Raw genomic sequence first — 18,678 nt, forward strand, 5'->3', positions numbered from 1 at the left:
CAAACCGTGTTCATGAACTCGCCGTCGCTGATTTCTCCAGTCTCACGGCGCTTGACGAGTGTTCGTCTCAGGCTCTGGTCATAACGCTTTACAAACTGAATACATTTATAAGCACAGACCGTGGAATCAGCTTTTTATTACAGAAATTTAATTTAATCATCAGTTCTTCAACATTGACTTTACACACACAGACACGGAGACCTAAGAGCCGTAGTAGCGCAGGACTCTGTCATCCGTGGGTTTGAGGATCTTCCTGTCGGCCATGTTGACGACCCATCCGGGAGCCAAGCCGAAGAAGATCTGCCGCGGGTCCTTCCTCTGCGCCAGCATCTCGAAGTGCTCGTCCGCGCCGACGTCCGGCAGCCGGTAGCCGTACTTCTGCGCCAGACGCACGCGCGCGGCCCGCACCTGAGCCGGGTCCGACAGGTAGCCGCGGTTACTGGCGTCGGTGTAATACGGCAGAAGCTCCTCACCGGGAAGCAGACGCTTGGGGATCGGCTCGCCAGACATGAGGAAGGGCACGGGCTTGATGAGGACTTCTGGAACACACACACACACGTATACACACACACACACACACACACACGTATACACAAACATACACACACGTATACACAAGCATACACACACACACACACACACACACACACACACACATATACACACACGTATACACAAACATACACACACACACGTATACACACACATACACACACACACGTATACACACACATACACACACACACACACACACACACACACGTATACACAAACATACACACACGTATACACAAGCATACACACACACACACACACACACACACACACACACACACACACATATACACACACGTATACACAAACATACACACACGCGCATATAGACAAACACACACGCACACACGTATACACAAACATACGCACACGTATACACAAACGCACGCACGCACACACACACACACACACACACACACACAAACGCACGCGTACACGTATACACAAACATACACACCCGTATACACAAACATACACACAAACGCACGCGTACACACATACGCGTACACACACATACGCGCGCACACACACAAACATATACACACACATATACACAAACAGACACATACACACACACACGTATACACAAAAATACACACACACACGCACGCACGCACACACACACACACACACACACACACACACGTATACACAAGCATACACACACACACACACATATACACGCACGCACACACACACACGTATACACACACACACACACACACACACACGCAAGCACGCACACACACGTATACACAAACACACACAAACACACACACGCACGCACGCACAAACACACATACACACACACGTATACACAAACATACACACACGCGCACGCACACACACACACGTATACACAAACACGCACACGTATACACAAACATACGCAGACACACACACACACACACACACACACAAACATATACAAACACATACACAAACATACACACACACACGCACGTATACACAAGCATACACACACACATATACACGCACACACACACACACACGTATACACGTTTACACAAACATACACACACACACACACACAAACACACACACACATATACACAAACAGACACACACAAACACACACACACATATACACAAACAGACACACACAAACAGACACACACATACACACACACAGAAATCTTATCAGTACGGGTTTGATCTATCCCAACGATGCTCCCATGAGCCTCTGGATTGCGATAAACGCATCATATCAAGAGTGTGTGGAATATCACACACTGTGTGGCTTCACAGTTCTGCAGTGCATCTTATTTGACATGCATTGCTAAATCAATTATATTTTCACTTGATTACATTTTAAAAGCTTAATTAAATTGTTTAAGTTTATATAAAAGGTGCTCCAGAGATCGACACACACTACGATCGGGAAGAGTCTTCTGCTCACCAAGGCTGCATTTATTTGATTAAAAATACAAACAAAAAACAGTAATATTGTTAAATATTATGACAAACTAAAACTGAATATATAGTAGGGGTGTAACGATTCGTTTTAACAACGATTCGATTCGTATCACGATTCGTGGTTGTCGATACGATTCAAGGACGATATTGGTTCATTTAGAACGATACGATCCAAAACGATTCAGTGACTTGAAATCGATTCAGTAACTTTTTAGCCAAAAATTCAACCAGTGTGACTGAAATAAATACCTTACTGGACAGTGCGGGTAAAGTTTCCTAGATTCATGTTTCTTGTAAGGGAATCAATCAGGTATCAATTAATTCTAGATATAAACTAGGGCTGCATGATTTGGGGAAAATGTCATATTGCGATTATTGAGGTCAATATTGCGATATGCAATTGCGATATAATAAACAAATGATTTCATGAGTGAACTTGCTTGGTTCTCAAGGAAAATGCACACACAGATTAGTGATGCTGAAATGTGTATTTCTCAAACTTGTAACAACAACTAGATGATTAATAACACCTATAATGATCAATAAGCCATTGATGTCTGGACAAAAATGTCTGGACATTCCTGTCTAACAGGTAGGAGATACAGATATTGAATTAAGTTCAACAGTCTGCGCTGCAATTGCAAACATTATACATTATAGAATAATCCTTATTAAAGTTACAAAAGTTATTTAGTCAAGAGCATTGAGTGTTTTTCTCTGTTCCCTTTGTTCTTTGATTAACTTTAACGACAGAGATAATTAGTGGCCACTGTGTACTGTCCCTTTAAGACCAGCCGCTGACAGAGACGCAGATCTCACACGCGCCTCATCATTCTCTCACGAGTCACAACTCTTTACGGCCATCGTAAGACTGCTCTCGTGTTAAGATACTGGACAAAAAGACATTTTGGCATAATTGTGTGTGTTATTGTTCGTTCAAGCGCGAAAGAGAGCTGTATTCTGGCGTGCTGTCTTGTGCGCATGCACGATACTGGCGCGAGTCTTTCTCTGTGTGTGTGTGTCACAGTCAACGCGATCTTTTTTGTCTTGTCGCGAATGAATGACTGAATCGAGTAACGTTTAACGCCTTTATCATTAAAAGTGCTAAGAAAAAACATCCAAAGACTGACCTGCTTAAATCCAATGCGTTATTTCCTAGTATCGATAAAATCGATTGATTACCTTTTAAAACGATGTTGGATCGATATATGTCGTCCGGAAGGCCAACTTGCCGAGCACAGATCGATGTAGTTGGATCATAGGAATATAAATCGATTCATCGATGTAGTAGATGAATCGTTACACCCCTAATATATAGTAAAGTGTAATTTATTCCTTTTGACAGGTAGCGTATATTTCATTGCGATCTCGATATGATGTTGTTTATCGCCCTCTTGGGCTGTAATGGATCTGTGTTGCACTGAATCAGGGTTAGCATTAGCTGAATCAGGGTTAGCATTAGCTGAATCAGGGTTAGCGTGGGGTTAGCATTAGCTGAATCAGGGTTAGCATTAGCGTATACTGACGGAGGCTGCGCGGGTCGTAGTAGCTAGTCGTGATCACGCCGCCGTTCCTCTCGACCGCAGCGATGGCTTTCTCTGACGCCACCTGCACCTCCAGGTTCACCTTCGCACAGAATATATCAGCACCCTGAAACACACACACACACACACACACAGACACACACACACACACACTTCAATGAAAACCACCTGGATGAATAAACAGTGCTTTACAGAAGTTCATAGGCCTTAAACTCGAGCTTGATCCCAGGCGGCTTCAGCACAGCGGGATTGCTTTAATGACCGGAAGAGTTTGATCAGGTGACATGAGCTGCGTCCCAATCCACAGGCTACAAATACTTCACACTCTCTCACTCACACTCTCTCACTCTCACACTCTCTCACTCACACTCACTCTCGCACACACACTCACTCACTCTCGCACACTCGCTCACTCACACACTCACTCTCGCACACTCACTCACTCACTCACTCACAGACACTCACACACACACTCGCTCACTCTCGCACACTCACTCACTCTCGCACACTCACTCACTCTCGCACACTCACTCACTCTCGCACACTCACACTCGCACACTCACTCACTCTCGCACACTGGCTCACTCTCGCACACTCTCGCACACTCGCTCACTCTCGCACACTCGCTCACTCTCGCACACTCGCTCACTCTCGCTCACTCTCGCACACTCACTCACTCTCGCACACTCGCACACTCACTCACTCTCGCACACTCACTCACTCACTCTCGCACACTCACTCACACTCGCACACTCACGCACACTCACTCACTCTCGCACACTCACTCACTCTCGCACACTCACTCACTCTCGCACACTCACTCACTCTCGCACACTCGCTCACTCACTCTCGCACACTCACACACACTCGCACACACACACACACTCACACTCGCTCACTCTCGCACACTCACTCTCGCACACTCGCTCACTCTCGCACACTCACACTCGCACACACACTCACTCGCACACACACTCACTCACTCTCGCTCACTCACGCACACTAGCATCACTTTCGCACACTCGCTCACTCACTCTCGCACACTCACACACACTCGCACACACACACACACTCACACTCGCACACACACTCGCTCACACTCGCACACTCACTCACACACACTCGCACACACACACACACTCACACTCGCACACACACTCGCTCACACTCACTCACTCTCGCTCACTCTCGCACACTCACTCACTCTCGCACACTCACTCACTCTCGCACACTCACACACTCTCGCACACTCACTCACTCACTCTCGAACACTCTCGCACACTCGCTCACTCTCGCACACTCGCTCACTCTCGCACACTCGCTCACTCTCGCACACTCACACTCACTCACTCTCGCACACTCACACTCACTCACTCTCGCACACTCACACTCACTCACTCTCGCACACTCACTCACTCTCGCACACTCGCTCACTCACTCTCACTCTCGCACACTCACTCACTCTCGCACACTCACTCACTCTTGCACACTCACTCTCGCACACTCACTCACTCTCACTCGCTCACACACTCTCACTCGCTCGCACACTCGCTCACTCTCGCACACTCGCTCACTCTCGCACACTCACTCGCTCACTCACTCTCGCACACTCACTCTCGCTCACACAATCACTCTCGCTCACACACTCGCTCACTCGCACACTCACTCACTCACACACTCGCTCACTCTCACACACTCGCTCACTCACTCTCGCACTCGCTCACTCACTCTCGCACACTCACTCACTCTCGCGCACACACTCACTCTCGCACACTCACTCACTCACTCTCGCACACTCACTCACTCTCGCACACTCACTCACTCTCGCACACTCACTCACTCTCGCACACTCACTCACTCTCGCACACTCACTCACTCACTCTCGCACACTCACTCACTCACTCTCGCACACTCACTCACTCACTCTCGCACACTCACTCACTCTCGCACACTCACTCACTCTCGCACACTCACTCACTCTCGCACACTCACTCACTCTCGCACACTCACTCACTCTCGCACACTCACTCACTCTCGCACACACACTCGCTCACTCTCGCACACTCGCTCACTCTCGCACAGTCACTCACTCTCGCACACTCACTCTCGCTCACACACTCACTCTCGCTCACACACTCACTCTCGCTCACACACTCACTCACTCACTCTCGCTCACTCACTCTCGCAAACTCATACACTCACTCTCGCACTCACTCACTCTCGCACACTCTCACTCACTCACTCTCGCTCACTCACTCTCGCAAACTCTCACTCACTCACACTCGCTCACTCACTCACACTCGCGCACACTCGCTCACTCACTCTCACTCTCGCACACTCACTCACTCATTCTCGCTCACTCACTCTCGCAAACTCTCACTCACTCACACTCGCTCACTCACTCACACTCGCGCACACTCGCTCACTCACACTCACTCTCGCTCACACACTCACTCTCGCTCACACACTCACTCACTCTCGCACACTCACTCACTCACTCTCGCACACTCACTCACTCACTCTCGCACACTCACTCACTCACTCACTCACTCTCGCACACTCACTCACTCTCGCACTCTCGCTCACACACTCGCTCACTCACTCTCGCTCACACACTCACTCACTCTCGCTCACACACTCACTCACTCTCGCACACTCACTCACTCACTCTCGCACACTCACTCACTCACTCTCGCACACTCACTCACTCTCGCACACTCACTCACTCTCGCACACTCACTCACTCTCGCTCACTCTCGCTCACTCTCGCACACACACTCGCTCACTCTCGCACACTCGCTCACTCTCGCACAGTCACTCACTCTCGCACACTCACTCTCGCTCACACACTCACTCTCGCTCACACACTCACTCTCGCTCACACACTCACTCACTCACTCTCGCTCACTCACTCTCGCAAACTCATACACTCACTCTCGCACTCACTCACTCTCGCACACTCTCACTCACTCACTCTCGCACACTCACTCACTCACTCTCGCTCACTCACTCTCGCAAACTCTCACTCACTCACACTCGCTCACTCACTCACACTCGCGCACACTCGCTCACTCACTCTCACTCTCGCACACTCACTCACTCACTCTCGCTCACTCACTCTCGCAAACTCTCACTCACTCACACTCGCGCACACTCGCTCACTCACTCTCACTCTCGCACACTCACTCTCACTCTCGCACACTCACTCACTCTTGCACACTCACTCACTCACTCTCGCACACTCTCGCTCACACACTCACTCACTCTTGCACACTCACACACTCACTCTCGCACACTCACTCACTCGCTCACTCTCACTCTCGCACACTCACTCACTCTCGCACACTCGCTCACTCTCGCACACTCGCTCACTCTCGCACACTCGCTCACTCTCGCACACTCGCTCACTCTCGCACACTTGCTCTCGCACACTTGCTCTCGCACACTCGCTCACTCTCGCACAGTCACTCACTCTCGCACACTCACTCTCGCTCACACACTCACTCTCGCTCACACACTCACTCACTCACTCACTCTCGCACACTCACTCACTCACTCTCGCACACTCACTCACTCACTCTCGCACACTCACTCACTCACTCTCGCACACTCACTCACTCACTCACTCACTCTCGCACACTCACTCACTCTCGCACTCTCGCTCACACACTCGCTCACTCACTCTCGCTCACACACTCACTCACTCTCGCTCACACACTCACTCACTCTCGCTCACACACTCACTCACTCTCGCACACTCGCTCTCGCACACTCGCACACTCGCTCTCGCACTCACTCACTCTCGCACACTCTCACTCACTCACTCTCGCACACTCACTCACTCACTCACGCAAACTCTCACTCACTCACACTCGCTCACTCACTCACACTCGCGCACACTCGCTCACTCACTCTCACTCTCGCACACTCACTCTCACTCTCGCACACTCACTCACTCTTGCACACTCACTCACTCACTCTCGCACACTCTCGCTCACACACTCACTCACTCTTGCACACTCACACACTCATTCTCGCACACTCACTCACTCGCTCACTCACTCACTCACTCTCGCACACTCACACTCACTCACTCTCGCACACTCACACTCACTCACTCTCGCACACTCACACTCACTCACTCTCGCACACTCTCACTCACTCTCGCACACTCACTCACTCTCGCACACTCACTCACTCTCGCACACTCACTCTCGCACACTCGCTCACTCACTCTTGCACACTCATACACTCACTCTCGCACACTCACTCACTCGCTCACTCACTCACTCTCGCACACTCACTCACTCTCGCACACTCACTCACTCACTCTCGCTCACTCACTCTCGCACACTCACACTCTCACTCACTCACACTCGCTCACTCACTCACACACGCGCACACTCGCTCACTCACTCTCACTCTCGCACACTCACTCTCACTCTTGCACACTCACTCTCGCACACTCTCGCTCACACACTCACTCACTCTTGCACACTCACACACTCACTCTCGCACACTCACTCACTCGCACACTCGCTCACTCACTCTCGCACACTCACTCACTCTCGCTCACACACTCGCACTCACTCACTCTCGCAAACTCACTCTCGCTCACACAATCACTCTCGCTCACACACTCGCTCACTCTCGCTCGCACACTCGCTCACTCACTCACTCACTTTCTCTCGCTCACTCACTCACTTTCTCTCGCTCACTCTCGCACACTCACTCACTCACTCTCGCACACTCACTCACTCTCGCACACTCACTCACTTTCTCTCGCACACACGCTCACTCTCGCTCACACACTCACTCACTCTCGCACACTCACTCACTCTCGCACACTCACTCACTCTCGCACACTCACTCACTCTCGCACACTCACTCACTCTCGCACACTCACTCACTCTCGCACACTCACTCACTCTCGCACACTCACTCACTCGCTCACTCTCGCTCACACACTCGCTCACTCACTCTCACTCTCACACTCACTCTCGCACACTCACTCACTCTCGCACACTCACTCTCGCACACTCACTCACTCTCGCACACTCACTCACTCTCGCACTCTCGCTCACACACTCGCTCACTCACTCACTCTCACACACTCGCTCACTCTCGCACACTCGCTCACTCTCGCACACTCACTCACTCTCGCACACTCACTCACTCACTCACACTCTCGCACACTCACTCACTCTTGCACACTCACTCACTCACTCTCGCACACTCTCGCTCACACACTCACTCACTCTTGCACACTCACACACTCACTCTCGCACACTCACTCACTCACTCTCGCACACTCACTCACTCACTCACGCACACTCACTCACTCACTCTCGCACACTCACTCACTCACTCTCGCACACTCACTCACTCACTCTCGCACACTCGCTCACTCACTCTCACTCTCGCACACTCACTCACTCACTCTCACTCTCGCACACTCACTCACTCTTGCACACTCACTCACTCACTCACGCACACTCTCGCTCACACACTCACTCACTCTTGCACACTCACACACTCACTCTCGCACACTCACTCACTCTCGCACACTCACTCACTCACTCTCGCACACTCGCTCACTCTCGCACACTCGCTCACTCACTCTCACTCACTCACTCACTCTCGCACACTCACTCACTCTCGCACACTCACTCACTCACTCTCGCTCTCTCTCGCACACACGCTCACTTTCTCTCGCACACACGCTCACTCTCGCTCACTCTCGCACACTCGCTCACTCTCGCTCACTCTCGCACACTCGCTCACTTTCTCTCGCTCACTCGCTCACTTTCTCTCGCTCACTCGCTCACTTTCTCTCGCTCACTCGCTCACTTTCTCTCGCTCACTCGCTCACTTTCTCTCGCTCACTCGCTCACTTTCTCTCGCTCACTCGCTCACTCTCGCACACTCGCTCACTCTCGCTCACTTTCTCTCGCACACTCGCTCACTCTCGCTCACTCTCGCACACTCGCTCACTCACTCACTTTCTCTCGCACACTCGCTCACTCTCGCACACTCGCTCACTCTCGCTCACTCTCGCACAGTCGCTCACTCACTCACTTTCTCTCGCACACTCGCTCACTCTCGCACACTCGCTCACTCTCGCACACTCGCTCACTCTCGCACACTCGCTCACTCTCGCACACTCGCTCACTCTCGCACACTCGCTCACTCTCGCACACTCGCTCACTCTCGCTCACTCGCTCACTCTCGCTCACTCACTCACTTTCTCTCGCTCACTCACTCACTTTCTCTCGCTCACTCACTCACTCACTCACTCTCGCACACTCACTCACTCACTCACGCTCACTCACTCGCTCACTCTCGCACACTCGCTGACTCTCGCACACACGCTCACTCGCACACACGCTCACTCTCGCACACACGCTCACTCTCGCACACACGCTCACTCTCACACACTCACTCGCTCACTCTCGCACACTCACTCACTCACTCTCTCACTCACTCACTCTCTCTCGCACACTCACTCACTCTCGCACACTCACTCGCTCACTCTCGCACACTCACTCACTCTCGCACACTCACTCGCTCACTCTCGCACACTCACTCACTCACTCTCGCACACTCACTCTCTCTCGCACACACGCTGACTCTCGCACACACGCTCACTCTCGCAGACTCGCTCACTCTCGCACACTCACTCTCGCACACTCGAGGGGCGGCAGTGGCTCAGTGGTTTATGTAGGTTGTCTGCAAACCGAAAGGTTGGTGGTTCAATCCCCAGTTCCACCTGACCAAGTGTCGAGGTGTCCATGAGCAAGACACCTAACCCCGGCTGCTCCCAATGAGCTGGATGGCGCCATGTATGGCAGACACCGCCGTTGGTGTATGAATGAGTGTGTGAATGGGTGAATGTGAGGCAAATGTAAAGCGCTTTGGTGGCCATTGGGTCTGTGAAAGCGCTATATAAATGCAGTCCATTTACCATTTTACCATTTACCATTCACTCACTCACTCTCGCTCACTCACTCACTCACTCTCTCTCGCACACACGCTCACTCGCACACTCACTCACTCTCGCACACACACTCACTCTCTCACACACACTCACTCACTCACACACTCACTCTCTCACACACACTCACTCACTCACACACTCACTCTCTCACACACACTCACTCACTCACACACTCACTCTCGCACACTCACTCACTCTCTCTCGCACACACGCTGACTCTCGCACACTCACTCACTCTCGCACACTCACTCACTCTCGCACACACACTCACTCTCGCACACACACTCACTCTCGCACACACACTCACTCTCGCACACACACTCACTCTCGCACACACACTCACTCTCGCACACACACTCACTCTCGCTCACACACTCACTCTCGCTCACACACTCACACTTGCTCACTCTCGCACACACGCTCACACTCACTCTCACACACACTCACACAAACGAACCTCGTCAGTGAGCTGGACGCCGTGGTCTCTCTTCAGAGGCTGGATGGTGACTCCGCGGCCGTTGACCAGTTGGGTCAGATCGATGGGCAGTGTTGGGTCGATGCGACCCAGATCGATGAGGTACTGGAGCCTCCGCAGGGATAGAGGGGGATACTGCGGCCGGCGGCTGGAACACACACACACACACACACACACACAGATCAGCCTACGGAAGAGAGTGTGTGTGCAGCGGTACACAGCATCACCGTTATTAGTGGAGGAACGGATCCCAAAATTCACGGTTCGGATCAGCAAAAAATAAATGGGGGGGGGGGGGTAACTTTGCTTTTCATTTATTACTTAAATCTCACTTGAAGTTCTTCGATAGCACATCAAAACTACTAGCCTAGTTGATAAAGTTCGAACATTTGTGGACAATCAGTGATAAAATAAGAACAAATATAAAAAAATAACAAGCAGAGATGAATACAAATAACAAAGAAACAAACTCTGACAGCGGTATTCAGGTACAGAAATGAATAATTAAGCCTAAATGTAAAATAACACTATTTGTTCACTGTAGAAATTAAATATAGTTTCATCTTTGTTGAAGCTGTATTTTGTTGTTTTATTAACATTAATGACAGACAACAGCAGGAATATTAGGCTGTTGTCACTTTAAGAGCGAATAAACTGACAAACATCCGGTTTGTGTGTGTGAGTGTGTGTGAGTGTGCCCCGATTTTCGGCTCTTCTTCCGCGTTTAAAATTATTTGAGTGTGTAAATGGCAAGACAAAACACGTACAAATGATAAAGTTTCACTCTATAATGGTTAAATTTAGCAGTTGATCCGCGAATCACCGCGTGCCGACCGCGGGGAGCTGAGCGTACGGTTGCACCGCTGACCGCTTTACCTGTGATCGGCGTTGTATCCGTATTTGGGGATGATGAGGTAGAAGGGGGTCTGGCCGCCCTCGAAGCCCAGCCGCGGCCGGTTCCCTCGCTGCCGCTCGCCCTTGTGACCCCGGCCGCTCCGGTTCCCTCCGTGAAGCCCTCGGCCCCTGCGCTTCTCCTGTGCGGAAACAAGACGCACAGCTCAAGGCCGAGGAGGTGCGGGGAACACACCGAAGGGAGCGCGATGCTCTCTAGTAGAGCTGCACGATTTTAATACATTTAAAATTTAAAAGGTTTAAAGTCCCCCTGTAGTTTATAATTTTATACCTTAAAACTCATCTTTGATCACCAAAATTACATGTATAAATGTTTTTTCCTTAAAATATCTTGAATGTAACTCGACACCCTTGCCTCATTTAGTATTCGCGGGTCTATGAATATGCAAATGAGCCCCGCCTCCACTCACTCCCTCAGCTCAGAGATCCACTGGTTGACGATCACACGTTGATCTGATTGGTTACAAGGTCGTTTGTGACGTCAGAAACACCAGCGATTTCAAACCGTGTTTTTGAGACTGTCTTTGGTTCACTGCAGTTTTAAGGAGGAAATACTCAGCAATGCTGTCGACTTATGAACTTACACATGGTGTGTCTTAAAGCGTATTAAAAACACCACATAGACACATAAACAACATTAAAAGCTGGAGTTTCACCACAGGGCGACTTTAACAGACAGATATCGTCTAAAAATTCACAAATCAAGATAATTAACTGGACATACAAACTGACAAAATATGAAGTCTTGTTTTCTGTATTCAAAATAAAGTGACTTTGTGGTTAAAATGAGAATAAATATCTGCCAACGGGCTCAGAAAAAACTTCAAAGGGAAGTTTCTATAACTCATATATATTTTTTGCTAGTTTTCTTCTGCATTTTTGCATCTCAAGTAACTGTCTTGATTAAAAGAGATTTGGATATTTCTATTGGACAAAAATACTGAGGAAGATTATTTTTCATGTCACAACTTTATGAATGTAAGACTTTCTCACTAAATTTAAGGATAATTAATCCTTCATAAATGTCCTACCTACAACGACTACTTTCATTATAAAACTTATAAGGTAATTTTAGAATATTATAAGAGCGTGTCTCAACTCCAGTTTTGAGCATCTGATCATGCTAGCACGCTAATCATCTCCATTATATCGCCTCGCAGAACAAACTCACATCTTTCTTCGCGCCGGGATTGGGTCGCAGGTTTGCGAGTGTAACGCGAGGCAGATTCTTCACGATATCGATGGTTTTCCCCGCTGTTGTCTTGCTCACAGACATCATAGAGCAGGAGAAATGCTAGTCAAGGACAGGTGACATGGGGAGGCTCACGTGGTGCGAAACCCGGAAGCACATCCGAGAACGAACAATAATAAAAGTCACATGGCATATTTGGATTCACTGAAATATCGGTTAAAACTAAGTTACAAACAGTAGTAAACTGTGAAAAATAATTATTCACCATTAATTGTGACGCACCATCATAAATTATTATGCCACAAGGTTGAGGTGTATTAATAATGTTAAAAAATAGAACTTCCAATAAAATTGTTAATGTTTCAATATTTCTGCAATCGTTCACGAACTCAGTTCTAAATAACACTCGAATCATCAGATGAATAGTATAAAATTATGATCTATAATAAAATGGGCAGCATTTACACTAGGGTTGCAGGTTCTGACCTTAAACCTCACAGGAGAAACGAAGCTTTTCGTGAAGCTTTGAATCAATTGATTCGCTAAATGATTCGCTGTTTCGCTGATACGCTGGCGACCCCTGCTGGTCAGAACAGTGTAAATGCAGCGAAAACTCAGTCAAAACATGCAGAAAAACACCCTTTAAAAACAAACTGAAATGTTTCATTGAAGCTGCCTGTCATCTATTAAATGCAATTAACAAATATATATGAAGTATCTCTATAATATAAGTTATTGTATTATATTATAGGGCTTGTTTCGTTTGTTTTATTGTGAATTTGGCTAATCAAAGCAGACTTTTAACTACAACTCTTCCTTTTTATTATATAATTTGTCATTAAATGTTTCATTATGTCTACAAATGTATAAAACTGATCAGAGATCAGGTAAAATCCATAGACTGTAAAAAGGTAAAATCATAGACACTGGTTCGTGGGTTCACGGAGACCATCACCCCCTAGTGATGACGTACCGAAGACTCGTTTACTGAAATCACGTGACTTTGGCAGTTTGATTCGCGCTCCGAATCACTGATTCAGAACAAATGATTCACAAAGGACCCGAAGCTTTATGAACCGAAAGCGCCCGTCAGTGAGTGAGTGCGAGGCAGAGTCATTACTGTTCCCGTGAGCTGTTGACATTGAAGTTCTCTGTTCATGAATACAACAAAGCTGAAGGACTTTTACGCGCGCTAATAACATGTCAGCGATCGTTCCCGCCGCTTGTAAAGCAACGGCTGCTGTAAGTGACGTCATCAGCGCTATATTGCCCTCAGATTTTGGGGTTTAAATGTTATATATTTTTAGCTTGTTGTGTGTTCCCCCTCCAGGTGATATTCCTCCACGGCCTGGGAGACACAGGGTAAACCGTATCACGATTATGTGTCATGATTGAATGCAGTCTAGATGAAGTTTTTGACCAGATTGTGCTCTCCTCAGACACGGATGGGCTCAAGCTCTGGCGGCCATCAGGGCTCCTCATGTCAAGTACATCTGCCCTCATGCGTATGTAATAAACATACATTTTTATTTATTTAGCACATTGTCATATGGGTCATTCCTGTTATCCTGTACCACGTGACCTGATATTTGCCTTTGTATTATTATTACACCTTTGCTGTAAAATGCTTGACCCCCAGAATTATTACATTCACACTTTTACATTTAACTAAGAAGTTGCAGTATAAAGGAAAAACTGTTAATAAGGAATATTATACAAATGATGATGAAGGCATATTAAGAAAGAATATTAACCCTCTGGTGCTCTTCGCATGAGGGTCAAAAATGACAGAAATTTTATTTGTTTTTTCAATTAAAGGACATTTTAATTTTTAGGGGATTTTATGGTTCTACATTATATTTACACCGTATTTATAATCCATTTATTCATGTTTTGGACAAAGCTTCACAAAATGAGCAGGATGTGTCATAGACGAGGTAAAATCTGTAAATAATTTGTAAGATATTTCTTTAACTTTATTCGTTAAGAAAAAGTGCAGCCTATTAGTGACCAGAGAAAGAAGCGGTTTTTAATCAGTCGATTCGCCAAATGATTCGCTGTTTCGCTGGCGACCCCTGCTGGTCAGATCAGTGTAACTGCAGCGGAAACTCAGTCAAAACATGCAGAAAAACAGCTTTTACAAACAAACTGCAGTTTCATTGAAGCTGTCTATCTATTAAATGCAATTACCAAATCATCTGATAACACTAAATATGACTTTGGCAGTTTGATACGCACTAATCACTGGTTTAAACAAATGATTCACGAAGCGTGTTTCGAATCCATCCATTAATGTCACCAAAAAGATTATTCCAGATATGGTGGAAGGAGTTGCAAAGTAGAGAGGTCATACTTATATATAGAAGGCCCTGCACAGGACTGACTCTATACTTACTCTTTCTTTCTTTCTTTCTTTCTTTCTTTCTTTCTTTCTTTCTTTCTTTCTTTCTTTCTTTCTTTCTTTCTTTCTTTCTTTCTTTCTTTCTTTCTTTCTTTCTTTCTTTCTTTCTTTCTTTCTCATGTTGTTGTTTTCCTCTAACTCACCATGAAAGTCCAGTCCTGCCGGTGTCCCTCAACATGAACATGGCGATGCCTTCCTGGTGAGACACACACACAACTCTACAACTACTCACACAGCTCTACAACTACACACACTCCTCTACTCTACAACTACACACTCTCCTCTACACACACACCTCTGCACCTACTAAACACACTTCCCTGATGTGCTTCTTAGGTTTGACATTATTAGCCTTCACCCTGATGCCGAGGAGGACGAATCTGGCATTAAAAGAGCTTCTGAGAGCAGTTGAGTATAATATAAACTAGCGCCAGAACAACTGAATGCTGAATCCGCCATTACACGTGAACGACTCGAATGTGTCCGCAGTCAAACAACTGATCGATGAAGAAGTGAAGAACGGGATCCCGTCTCACAGGATTGTGTTGGGAGGCTTTTCTCAGGTGAGGCCAATGTCTCTCTCTCTCTCTCTCTCTCTCTCTCTCTCTCTCTCTCTCTCTCTCTCTCTCTCTCTCTCTCTCTCTCTCTGTTTACAATGACTCCGCCCAGCAGTGTCTGATTGGTCCAGATGAAATGACAGAAGAAACCTGTCTGATAACAGGAGAATTAAACATTCATTTTCTTCTGAGACTTTCAAGCTATAACTCTAAAACTTGGCTCAGACCTCCAGACTGTTCTGACTCGCGTTACTGTCTCTTTTCTAACCGATCCGACTTACGCTTTTCCTAAAATGATGATTAAATGGAAAAATCCTATAGACTAACATTGACGAAAACTTACAAAAATGTCAGCAAGATGCTAAAACATGCTAGGGATGTATTAATTTATGTTAAACTATGCTATCAAGATGTTGAATCATGCTAGAAACATAATGGCAATGTGCTAAATCATGCTAGCAACATATTAAATTGTGCTAGCAGTGTGCTCATTCATGCTAGAAACATGTTAGCGTGCTAAATCATGCTAGCAAAGTGCTATAACACGTTAGCTAATGCTGAAGCATACAAGCAAAGCAATGTGTTAAGTCATGTTAGAAACATGCTAGCAACATGTTAGCACCATACTAAATTATACTAGAAACATGCTAAGAATATATTATATCATGCTAGCAATGTCTTAATTTCGGCTATAAACATGTTAATGTGCTAAATTCTGTTTAGAAACATGCTAGCAATGTGCTAAAGAATACTAGCAACACGTTAAAACTTGATAGCAATGAGCTGATTTGTGTTAGCAACATGTTAAATCATGTTAACAATGTGTTAATTCTAAAAACATGCTAGCAAGAATCTAAAACATGTTAGCAACATGCTAAAACACCCTGCAACCTGTCTGTCGGTCTATCTTTTTTTTGATGGACTTTATTGCCTTCAAAACGGTTAAACTTCAATCTTTTAAAGCTTCTTCACACTATGTGTGTGTGTGTGTGTGTGTGTAGGGTGGAGCGCTCTCCCTCTACAGCGCGCTGACGGCGCGGCAGAAGCTAGCGGGTGTCGTAGCTCTTAGCTGCTGGCTGCCCCTCAGGAACTCGCTCTCTCAGGTGGGGGAGTATATCGATCTCACAGCGTTACAGAACACATCACTGGTGTGAATCACATGGTTTAACACCTGTTTAACTACAATCATATTCCTGCAGTTTATCAGGGCATGTTATTAAAAAATGTCTTCATAATCTTATATCAAACTGTAATAACGTCTATCACCTCTGAAACTTTTCTTTTATTCTAACGCCACAGTGTTAAATCACCCTTATATATGTAGCGCTTTATACGATACAGATTAATGATCAATGATGCACACTTTAATTCTGCTGTAAAGAAGCGGAGTACGATGAGCTGCGAATGCCGTTTAAAGGAGGAGCTCACTTCAGAATTAAAATCTCCTGATAGTTTACTCTCCCGCACGTCATCCAAGATGTTCATGTGTTTCTTTCTTCAGTGGAAAAGTCAAGTCAAGTCAAGTCAAGTCACATTTATTTATATAGCGCTTTTCACAATACAGATTGCATCAAAGCAGCTTCACAGTGATAACATGAAAGTAGTACAACACAGTTCAATAATATTGTTGAATATTAAATATCCCCAACTAAGCAAGCCAAAAGCAAGGCGACAGTGGCAAGGAACCAAAACTCCATCAGATTGGATGGAGAAAAAAACCTTGGGAGAACCCAGGCTAGTCAGGGGCCAGTTCTCCTCTGGCTAACAATCATAGGGTTTTAAAGAAGCTTTACAGTAAGTCCATATCAGAGAGTACCTGGAAAAAATACATTTAGTTAATCATGCCTTTGCACGATTGGAGGCACGATTCTCATTGCAAAAGAAATGAAGGTTTTTGAGGAACACACTCCAGGGTTTCTCCATATAGTGACTTCAATGGGGTCCAACGGGTCGAAGGTCCAGATGTGAGTTTCAGTGCAGCTTCAAAGTCTCGACACGATCCAGCCGAGGAATAAGAGTCTGATCTAGACAAACCAGCCGACATTTATAACAAAACACACATTTATATACTTTACCCACTAATGCTGGTCTTGCTCTCGCTGTGATGCGACACACATTACGTGATCAGGGTGAAAGGTCAAGCGGGACGTAGGCGGAAGAACAGATCTAGTGTTTACAGAGCGAACGTGCAAAGACTGAGTCAAACAGCATTTACAAAAAATAAAGTGTAAAACAATGATGTCGGACGATTTTGAAGTTGGAGAAGAAAAGAGTTTTTCGCTCTACTCTACATTTCTGAACCGGAACACGCGTGACCTTTCACCCTGATCACGTAATGTGTGTCGCATCACAGCTCGAGCAAGACCAGCATTAGTGGATAAAAGTATATAAATGTGTATTGTGTTATAAAGAAAGACGTGAACATCTCGGATGACGTGCCGGAGAGTAAACTATCAGGAGATTTTAATTCTGAAGTGAGCTCCTCCTTTACTGTTGCTATATGTGTTTTGTCCTCTTCTCTTGTCCAGTCAGTGGTCGTCAGTAATCAGCAGATCTCGGTGCTGCAGTGTCACGGGGAAGCGGATCCTCTCGTTCCTCCACTGTTAGG

At 46.8% G+C, this 18,678-nt stretch overlaps 3 protein-coding genes across 5 annotated transcripts in view; 1 reads left to right on the plus strand and 2 right to left on the minus strand.

The window, feature by feature from the left end:
• Positions 1-18,678, minus strand: part of rps20 (ribosomal protein S20) — a 140,473-nt gene that overhangs the window by 86,056 nt on the left and 35,739 nt on the right. The gene's annotated exons all lie outside the window — the stretch shown is intronic.
• On the minus strand, positions 117-13,271 carry mrpl15 (mitochondrial ribosomal protein L15). Its single transcript, XM_056272344.1, has 5 exons — positions 13,092-13,271; positions 11,885-12,042; positions 10,991-11,156; positions 3,519-3,642; positions 117-539 (listed from the first exon to the last, which is right to left on the minus strand). The coding sequence occupies exons 1-5, from the start codon at positions 13,197-13,199 to the stop codon at positions 202-204; spliced, it is 894 nt and encodes a 297-aa protein (XP_056128319.1). The 5' UTR covers positions 13,200-13,271; the 3' UTR covers positions 117-201.
• lypla1 (lysophospholipase 1) overlaps positions 14,170-18,678 on the plus strand; it is a 12,887-nt gene continuing 8,378 nt past the window's right edge. The window contains exons 1-8 of one of the 3 annotated variants that reach the window (XM_056272346.1): positions 14,170-14,354; positions 14,443-14,474; positions 14,552-14,617; positions 15,665-15,712; positions 15,850-15,920; positions 16,003-16,076; positions 17,072-17,173; positions 18,599-18,678. The exon at positions 18,599-18,678 is cut by the window's right edge and continues 94 nt beyond it. In XM_056272346.1, the coding sequence (XP_056128321.1) occupies positions 14,313-14,354; positions 14,443-14,474; positions 14,552-14,617; positions 15,665-15,712; positions 15,850-15,920; positions 16,003-16,076; positions 17,072-17,173; positions 18,599-18,678 (515 nt within the window). In that variant the 5' untranslated portion in view covers positions 14,170-14,312. Of the gene's footprint in view, positions 14,355-14,442; positions 14,618-15,664; positions 15,713-15,849; positions 15,921-16,002; positions 16,077-17,071; positions 17,174-18,598 lie in introns of those variants that run through there. The other 2 variants (XM_056272348.1, XM_056272349.1) reach the window with 2 other exon arrangements.

Source organism: Rhinichthys klamathensis, unplaced genomic scaffold, assembly GCF_029890125.1.
Source record: "Rhinichthys klamathensis goyatoka isolate OS25496 unplaced genomic scaffold, OSU_Roscu_1.1 h1tg000334l_1, whole genome shotgun sequence".
Taxonomy (NCBI): Eukaryota; Metazoa; Chordata; class Actinopteri; order Cypriniformes; family Leuciscidae; genus Rhinichthys; species Rhinichthys klamathensis.

What these genes read in the sequence shown, in the direction of transcription:
- mrpl15 (XM_056272344.1), bottom strand. Translation starts at nt 13,199, where the DNA reads ATGATGTCTGTGAGCAAGACAACAGCGGGGAAAACCATCGATATCGTG. An exon ending in ATCCCGGCGCGAAGAAAGAT is followed by an intron (nt 12,043 to 13,091) that starts GTGAGTTTGTTC and finishes GTTTCCGCACAG; the next exon opens with GAGAAGCGCAGGGGCCGAGG. An exon ending in GCGTCCAGCTCACTGACGAG is followed by an intron (nt 3,643 to 10,990) that starts GTTCGTTTGTGT and finishes TGTGTGTTTCAG; the next exon opens with GGTGCTGATATATTCTGTGC.